Here is a 9,863-nt window from a genome sequence, read left to right on the forward strand (position 1 = left end):
GTGCGTAATAGAGCTCATCCTGAAGGATCAATTGCTAAAGGATATCTTATGGAAGAATGCATGAATTTTTGTGCACAATATCTCAATGATGTGGAAACCAAATCTAGTCGACCCGTGAGCAACTATAGTGGTGCTGATAATTTGGGTCATGCTATTGGTGAAAACACAAGCTTTTATCTTGATAATACTTCTTGGGTACAAGCTCATCGGTACATCTTATTCAATACAAGCGCGGTTCAACCATTCATAATATTTTATTATGTTTTATTGAATTTTCTACAAAATTTTTTGTATTGCTAAAATTTCAATCTACACAGCGAACACCTTGAAGTACTTAAGCTCAAAATGCCTCGTGTTGACGATCATCAGCTTCGGCGTGAACATTTTGAAACTTTTCACATTTGGTTCAAGGAACATGTATGTATTTAACTCTATAGATTCTAGTTACTTAAGTCGAACTACATTTTAAATTTTACATTTTCGTGTAAAATAGGTCCAAACTTTGCGAAGGACTACTGATGTCATATTTTCTGAAGAGATTATTCTATTGGCAAATGGTCCTCATAACTTGGCAAGGAGGTTCAACGGGTATATACTGAATGGGTTTCGGTATCGAGTAAAGGCCATGGATGATCGTCGAGCCACACAAAATTGTGGTGTAGCTTTGAAGGCAGATACCATAAGTTATGCTAGTCAAAAAGACAAGAATCCTCGTGTGGGGTCTGTGTACTATTATGGACAATTGACAGATATTGTTGAGATTCGATATTCCAATGAGAAGAAACATGTGTTGTTTAAATGTGATTGGATTGACAACATTCACGGAAAGAAAAAATATGTCTTCAATTTCACGTTGGTGAACTTCAATCATTTGTTGTACCGAGATGATCGAATTACCAATGAACCTTTCATCTTGGCGTCCCAAGCAGAGCAAGTTTGGTATGTTGCAGACCCGTTACAACCAGACTGGCAAGTCGTGGTGAAGATGTCTCAAAGAGGTTTATTTGATATGAGTTCGAATGATCCACAAATCGAGCCATACATGAGCCAACAATTGGAAGAAAATATAATGCTTCGTGATGAAGAAGTTGGTTGGGTGAGGGAAGCCGCAGAAGGGGAAACAGTTGATGTTCAAATAGGCTGATAGTGGTGGAAACATTAGTAATTCAATTAAGGCCAAGGTTGTAGTTAATCATCAATTTCTTAATTTACTTGGTCTTTGTAATTGTATTAGTTCAATTAATGTCATATTATATTGCTTGCAGATTATTATGGGAAGGAAGAGGAAGCCTGATCATCCCCGGCGCATGATGTCTGTTCTGCTACATAACAGGACATCAGTAGCACCACCATCAGAGGAGGCATCATATCGGCCACTATCGGAGGGGCCTTTAGTGACACCACAGCAGCTACCATGTACTCAGCCTCCACGCCTACCATCGGTGCATCCACCATCAGTGCCACCGCAGCAGCTATCATCATCAGCTTATGAGCCATCCGCAGGTATATAAATTTGCTTTGATTTGTATGAAAATTATTTAAACATACATTTATTTATGCTCGTTATATATAACTTGTTTATTCTCAGCCCACCTCAGGTTTATTTGATATGATTTGTATTCACATTATTTAAATTTGTATTTGTTTATTAACATTGCATATTGTTTATTGTTATTGTATCTCACAGGTCATGTTAGTTCTTCATCAACCTCGACTAGGCGTGGTAGAGGATGTGCCAAGGGCATTAAAGAGTGGGGTACTAGTAAAAAGCTAGACATACAATTTGATGGAAATTACTGCCCAATAGGGGATAACGTGGCTAAGTTAACTACTCAAATTGGCATTATTGTGTGAAATGGTAACATTGTTCCTCTTACTTTTCTTGACTGGAACAATGTGCCTGATGATATTATTGATGCTATTTGGAAGGATGTATATTTTTGTCCACAAATTCGAATTCCAAAATTGTGTTATTATTATTTAAACTTTGAAATTGTGTTTTATAGGACAATTTGAATATATGTCCAGAGGAGTACAAGCCAATCTGCATGAAAAACTGCAACAGCATATGCAAGGATCACAAGAACAAGCTTAAGGCTAAGTATTTCAAGCCTAGAAGTTCTGATCCTAATCTGAAGGATGATGTTCCTATGCACATTGTGCCATGCCAGTGGGAAGAACTTGTGGAGTATTGGCGTACTTCCGATGCTGAGGTATACAAATAAGTTATATTTATGATATGTAAACATACAAATCATATTTACATACTCACATTTGTCGAACCTGTTATAGAAAATTGCAAGTAAGAACGCTAAAAATCGGCGAGCTCACGGCATAGCTCATACCACAGGGCGTACTACTTTCTCTCAGATACGGCATGAGGTTTACATTTTATTGTTTTATTTTTGTATATAAATAAACATTGTATATTTACAAATTATTTAGATTCTAATTTTCATATTTCTAAAAAAATGCAGATGACCAGTAAGGGGGAGTCTACTGATAAAATGAATGTTTGGCTTAAGACACGTAGAGTAGATGACCTAGAGGTTATTCAGACCTTGGTAGTTTCCAAACACCTTTGATTGTATTTAAAGTTTATTTTTTGTCTGTCAAGCATCTTAATTTGGCATATATTTGTATGTCTTATTCAATACAGGATGAGTTTAATCGTCAACTCTCTATGCTACCTGAGGATGGTCGGACTTTGGAGGCTAGGAATGCCATTTTCCATGAGTTAATAGGTCATGACGGACATGGATATTGTCGCACATACGGGAGAATTGTGCCTCGGAGAGCGGTGTATAAAGATGGTGCTGGGCTATTACAATCAACACCCCAGCCATCGACTATTGATCAGATCACGCAGAAGGTTCGTGCAGAGCTAAGGGATGAGTTGAGGGAGGAGCTGGGAGCAGAGTTCTCTACACATTTACAGCAGATGAGAGCTGAGATGATGGCCTTAGTGTCACAGGGGGCTAGTGTGGATCCCAACAGATAGGTTCGATATAAATTAAATTGTTTGATAGTTCAATTTTCACACAAGATTATGTATAAAATTCGAATATGATTAACACATTATGTATTGGCTATCATAGGTTCTTGATGCATCGAGTGGCCACCGGGCATTTAGGGAATCTGCAGAAGACAAGAATCCATATACACCACCACCAGAAGACCAGGTATAAAATGTATCTTTGCATTCTAAGCTAAAATGTATCTTTGCATAATTTAGACATTCTAAGTTAAAGCGAGACTTGTGGGAGAAAACGGGGCTCGAATCGGGTTCCCGGTTTGGGAGTTAGAGCCGGATTTCACTTTAAGCAAACTAGTTCCTTAAGACACTTGAATTCGAGGAGTTAACGCCCCAAAATCACCAAACGGTGTCGGTTTAGCACGAAACCTGGCACACACGACCGCCTAGGCACGAGAGACTTGTGGGAGAAGACGGGGCTCGAATCGGGTTCCCGGTTTGGGAGTTAGAGCCGGATTTCACTTTAGGCAAACTAGTTCCTTAAGAAACTTGAATTCAAGGAGTTAACGCCCCAAAATCACCAAACGGCGTCGGTTAAGCACGAAACCTGGCACACACGACCGCCTAGGCATGAGAGACTTGTGGGAGAAGACGGGGCTCGAATCGGGTTCTCGGTTTGGGAGTTAGAGTCGGATTTCACTTTAGGCAAACTAGTTCCTTAAGAAACTTGAATTCGAGGAGTTAACGCCCCAAAATCACCAAACGGCGTCGGTTTAGCACGAAACTTGGCACACACGACCGCCTAGGCACGAGAGACTTGTGGGAGAAGACGGGGCTCGAATCGGGTTCCCAGTTTGGGAGTTTGAGCCGGATTTCACTTTAGGCAAACTAGTTCCTTAAGAAACTTGAATTCGAGGAGTTAACGCCCCAAAATCACCAAACGGCGTCGGTTTAGTACGAAACTTGGCACACACAACCGCCTAGGCACGAGAGACTTGTGGGAGAAGACGGGGCTCGAATCGGGTTCCCGGTTTGGGAGTTAGAGCCGGATTTCACTTTAGGCAAACTAGTTCCTCTAGTCAAAATTATTTACTAAACTATCTTTCTAATTATATGGTAGTTAATTTTTTTATATTTTTCTGTAATTAAAATATTACCACCATTATATTGTTATTAATTATTTTTATTTTGTTTTTTTTCAGATATTTCCTGAGTAGCAGTTTGCTTCGTGTGGAATGTGGGCGCGTAAAGATTATGACCAACTTCTGTTTTTGTAACTCACGAAAGAATCAAGACGAAAACTTTTGGTTTTGATTTTGATTTATGTTATTTAAATTTGTGACCAACATTATGTATGTATTATGTGACCAACATTAGGAATTTTTATCATTTGCCAACTTTTGTTTATGTATGGATTTATATTATTATGTCATTTTTTGATTTCTTTTTAGCTATTTTTCACTTGCCAACATTAGTTATTTTATTTATGTATTTATATTATTATATCATTTGCCAACATTACAGGTTATTTTTATATTTTAAATAATTGTAAAACAGGGGATTTTTTTTTTTATTTTTTTTTGAGACGGCAGAACATCTCGTCGCAAAAAAAAAAAAAAAGAAGCTATGCCTGGCTTTTTTGCGACGGCAGCCATACCGTCGCAAAAGGTGTGGAATTTATTTGACAAACAAGGCTTTAGTGACGGTGAAATTGCCGTCGCCAATAGTCATTAACGCCACATTTTTGCGATGGCATTTTTTGCGACGGAATTTTGCTGTCGGCAAAATCTATTTAACGACGGAAAGCTTGTGCCGTCGCAAAACAGCCCAGATAATCATCCACTATCGGCGACAGAGATTTTCCGTCGCAAAAAATAAATATTCCCGTCGCAAAAACAATGGCGACGGCAAGTGCCGTCGCTAAAGGTCTTTTGCAACCCCCCTTGTCGCGACCCCCACTTGCCGTCGCAAAAAAAAATTTACCGTCGCAAATAGCTTTTGAGACGGCGATTGGACTATTTGCGACGGCGTTTTGCCGTCGCAAAAAACCATTTTTTTTGTAGTGCACATTTACTTATATGAACAATTCACACACTCTCTTGAAGCAAATTCAACACATGATTGTCTCTGTAATTCTTTCTTCTCAAGAAAAAAAAACACCATATCATTCTTTTTAAATAATAAGACTTGTCGAAATTGTGGCGTGAGTTTGAATGATACAAATAATCTCAATATAGATGAGAATAAAATTACGTACAATTTATCATTTCAAACTCTACTTTATTACGAGTTTGGTGAATTGACTCGCCTCTCTCTTTTTAAAATTCCAATTTTGAGAGTTTTTTTTTTTAAAAATTTTAAACTGTAGAGACTTTTTTTTATCAAAAAATAAAAATGCTATGAATCCACCCTTATTAACCCACAATTTATCCCGAATGTGTTTGTGTGGTGAAAATTAAACTGATAAAATGTGAGTTCATGAGTAAAATAAATTTGAATTATTAATTTTTTTTTAAAATAAATTCTGAATTCATAAATCTGAATTTGTAGTGTTGTTATCAAAAAAACATAGCAATGTATACACATGGTTATGGTCGGTGAGGTGTATAGACTTGTTGTGAGTCATTACTATGTCTCTTGTCTCACCTTTTCTTTCCTCTCTTTAATCTGTCGTGTATGTTTTGCAGCCCCACTACAAGTCTTTCACAAGCATAAAATTAGAAAGGAATAATCATACATGGAAGTTGTTTCTCCCAATAATTGCCAGAGGAAACATGCATATGGAGGATATAACGCATATATATACACACTAGAGACTTACATATATATGCGTGATGTGTGTATAAATGTATATGATGTGATTGAGAGAGAGAGAAAAGATGAATAGTTCAAATCATGGATGAAGAATTATATATCCTGTCTTCTAGGAATTTTAATTAGGTTGTGTGTCTTTCTAATTCTATTGGTTGTTCTATATAATATATAGAATGAAAAAAAAAAAGAAAAGAAATAATAGATATGTAACCAATAGAATTATAAAGACATATCACATCAGATATGGGGTGAACCTATGTGATAATTTTTCATCATGGTCATTTTCATAATAAAAAAACTATGACATTTACACCATCTCCAGCCTTCACTTTATATATAATATAGATATTTAAAAATAATACATAGAATTTGAAATATGCTGATTATATTATTATTTTTCACCTAAATCAAATTCAGCAGTGGTATATACAAATAGAAAATTTATACAAAAAATTTATACATAATGACTTATTCAATAAAGAGTTGATTAAAATATCTTCATTTATACCAATAAGCTTGTCACTTCATTTGGTCCAATATTCTTTGTAAAAATGCATGTGAAATAGCATTTTCCAATCGAGTTCATATTTAGACCATAGATTCATATCTTGAACAATTTTTTAATATTTTTTTTTTGTGTATAATTAATCGTTGGATACAAGTTTATTCCTAAAACGTCATGTTCACTAAAGTATAATTATTGATTAGAAGTGCAAAAGATCTTATTAGAAGGTGATCTTGTCACTTAAAAAATACAACATACATAGTACTCATTTCTCTACATTGAATGAATGCACATGTGCCATAAATAACCCTCAAAGACTAATTTTTAGTACAAATTTCATGATTGGATATGATAATTGATTATTTGAATGCTCTATTTTCATTTCGTGTGCTTCTATATTTCACTCCTTTAATATTGTCACGTTGAATGCAAGATACTTATTTTTTGATAGTTAAATTTTTTTTTAAATCAATTTGATTTTAAATTTTGACCACATAGAGAGTTGGAACAAAAATGAGGACATCCAATAAATTATCATGTAAGTCAAGGAAAAGTAAATAATTACTACCGGGATAATGTGAAATATGCTATATCCAAATTATCTTCAATGTGACTATACTGTATTAGAATGAACTTGAGCAGCACACTTCATTTTATGTGTTTTGTAATTTTATTCAAAAATCAAATGAAACTCTTGAAAGAAAAATATTTGCTAAATTAGCAAAATTTAGTTCAAGAATTTGGCCAAATAAACCAAGAGGACATTAAAGAGTCTACACCCCCTAACCTTTACTCCTCCCTTTTTCTTTCTTTTTCTTTTTCTTTCTTCTTTTTGCATCAAAATTTTGGAGAAAAAATAAAATGAAATAAATTAAAAAAGCTACAAAAAAATTCAAAGTTAGGCAACATTACCCCTAGGAAATTAGAAAATTATGAAAAATTCACTGCTAAACCTCGAGCTCTCACCCAATTACCCTAGACCATCACATACTAGATCAGATGCCGAAAGTCGGGCCCAATATGCTGGTGGATCAAGTAATCTTCACCGTTGGATACATCAAATCTCATGCTCTGATGAAGAAACTGTTGCTGCTGTTGATGGGCTCTCTGAAGCTCCTTCTGTCTTCGGAGCTCCAGCACTTTCCGGTGCGAATTTGAGTGCTTTGTCAGCATGAAAGTCGGGCTCGCTGCGGGCCTGTACTCCGGCACGAGCCGACCCGACTTATACCGAACCCCACAGGCATTACAAAGCGTCTTCGGGCCCAGAGGCCCGGTCCGCCACTGCGGTGTCTTATCGGTGGCACAATGCAGGCACCGTCGCCCATCACCGCCGCTCCCGGCGGCCTCATTGTCTCCACCTTCTTTTTTCTTCATCGGTACTTTCACCGTCTTTTTTCCCGAACTCGATGCAATGTCGAGCTCCGATGAGGTCGGTGATGCTATTGTCGTTGGAGAGAGAACGGAGAGGCGGGACGTCCAATTGCCTGGGGCGGCGCGTGAGCGCTTGCTACGGGCCTTGCCAGGCACCGACACCTCCGGGCAGAATATCGGGTTGGCTCGGTTTGGTTCGGGCTGAAATTCACGGGCCGCTTCATCATCAGTTCGGGCTTTCATGCCAGAGATTATCTGTAGCTTCTGCAAATCCTCGGTCGAAAATGATTCTTCAACAAAATTCGATAGCCACTCCAGCTCAGCTAAATCATCATACTGTAAAACAACATATTTAAATCAATAATCCGTATACATATTGATATAAATTCTTGCTTTTCATCAGTAAATGTGTATATATACATGTTAATTTGGTTGTCTAGATTTTTTTTTTTCTTTTTCTTTGGGTAATTCAAAATTTGAAGTGGAATTTTTATTGTTTGGGACCACATAAAATAACAGACTCTACTACTCAACTAGCTATACCAAACTAATATAAAAAATAAAAATAAAAATCACGATTTTTTTTTCTTTTCCCTATCTCAACATGAGACCCATGAGGCTGAAAAAACTGCATTTTAATTATCATTTGTTTTTTCTTCCATTTTCTTAGCAACCAAACAGAGAAAGAGACAGTTTCTGTTCGCAAAACAAGCCAGAAGCCATTCCTTCACCATATTTCATGCAAAAAATTCTATAAAAAATTAAATAAATATTTTTATTCAAAATTTAGCCCTAAATTTTAAATTTTTTTGCGTGAACTCGTGAAATTACCGGCACGCAGAGGTCGTTAGAGAATTGAGCATCGGCAAAGCTCCGGCAACCCAAGTCGCCGGAGAAGTGAGGCTCACAGCCGGAGATGGAGGAGTTGCAGCTGTCGACGACGGTGACGGTGGAGGACTCGGTGGAGGTTACGGTGACATTGTCGAACGTGCCGCCATTGGCGACGACGACAGCGTCGTCGCTGGGGAAGTCAAGGAGGTCCTCGACGACGAAATGGTCGGCTGCGGAGGCGGACTTGGTGTCGGAGTGTCGCTTTTCGGGCGTGAATTGGTACCCACCTTGGAAGAATTCTGGTGTAGTTTCCATGGAGTTATTTTTTTGATTTTTTCCTTCTCTTTCTTTGATGCAGAATAAGGGGCACGAAGAAGGAGGAGACGAGAGTGAGTGTTGAGAGTATAGAGAGAGAGAGAGAGAGAGAGAGAGAGAGAGAGGGAGAAAGAGAGAGAAAGGGAGAGAGAGTGTGGTGAGAATTAGTTTTAGTAATGTTTTGGATGAGAGAGAGAGGTGGGAGGAAGAGTGAAGGTGAGGGTTTATTTGCGTTGGAAGGGGACAGGCGGACAGCTAAAATTGTTTATTTTGACTAGAAAATTACAAACACTTGGCTTTTAAAAAAGTAAATATATATATATATATATATATATATATATATATATATATATATATATAATATGTAAATTTAAAAAGAAAAAAAAAATTGTATGTATCTTTAACTATGTAATAACAAAAAAATAGGAAAAAATTTGTGGAGAAGTTATTTTTTTTCCTTTCTATTGCATATGCTTTGTAATTAATTTTTGGTGTAATCACAAGAAAACTCTTAGATTTTGAGTTTTATAACAAAATAAAGGTTGAATTTTTAATTTTATCGATTTAAATCTTAATTTTTTTTACTTGCTTTCAATCTAAACTACTCTCTCATTTTTATTAAGTAAAATCGACAGAAAAAGTAATATTTTAGTCATTAAACTCAATGTAAATATATATATATATATATATATATATGTCTAAAATAACATTTTTCATAATTTTAATGATTAAAATGTTCATTTTTTCATTGATTTTACTTTACAAAAATATGCAAATGATTTAGATTGAAAATAAATCTAACGTATAAAATTTAAACTGACAACATTAAAAATTCGGGATTTATTTTGTTATATCGCTCAAACTCTGAATTTTATTTTATTTTTTATAATTTGCCCTTAGTTTTTTCAGTTTTTTCTTTTATGTTTTAGGCAAAATTATTGTCTCTGTTCTATATAGTGCACGAAATAAGTTGAAACTTTCCAGATAACTTCTCTCTCATTGGATATGAAAATTTACGTAGAAAGTCTAGTTTATAGGATACCTCGTGTGCTA

At 36.2% G+C, this 9,863-nt stretch overlaps 1 protein-coding gene and 2 long non-coding RNA genes across 3 annotated transcripts; 2 read left to right on the forward strand and 1 right to left on the reverse strand.

Moving 5' to 3' along the window:
- The first annotated feature begins 2,011 nt into the window (after positions 1-2,011).
- Positions 2,012-2,528, forward strand: LOC145805815 (uncharacterized). Its single transcript, XR_014347963.1, has 3 exons — positions 2,012-2,213; positions 2,293-2,382; positions 2,478-2,528. It is a non-coding gene; the product is annotated as an uncharacterized LOC145805815 (long non-coding RNA).
- Positions 2,529-3,096: 568 nt separating this feature from the next.
- Positions 3,097-4,398, forward strand: LOC145806553 (uncharacterized). Its single transcript, XR_014349877.1, has 2 exons — positions 3,097-3,182; positions 4,177-4,398. It is a non-coding gene; the product is annotated as an uncharacterized LOC145806553 (long non-coding RNA).
- A 2,542-nt stretch (positions 4,399-6,940) lies between these two features.
- LOC114274096 (GATA transcription factor 9) lies at positions 6,941-9,050 on the reverse strand. Its single transcript, XM_028215963.2, has 2 exons — positions 8,496-9,050; positions 6,941-8,000 (listed from the first exon to the last, which is right to left on the reverse strand). Exons 1-2 carry the CDS (start codon positions 8,808-8,810, stop codon positions 7,284-7,286), a joined length of 1,032 nt encoding a protein of 343 aa, XP_028071764.1. The 5' UTR covers positions 8,811-9,050; the 3' UTR covers positions 6,941-7,283.
- Between the last annotated feature and the right edge of the window lie 813 nt (positions 9,051-9,863).

Source organism: Camellia sinensis, chromosome 13 (assembly GCF_055761805.1).
Source record: "Camellia sinensis isolate YWXY chromosome 13, ASM5576180v1, whole genome shotgun sequence".
NCBI lineage: Eukaryota > Viridiplantae > Streptophyta > Magnoliopsida > Ericales > Theaceae > Camellia > Camellia sinensis.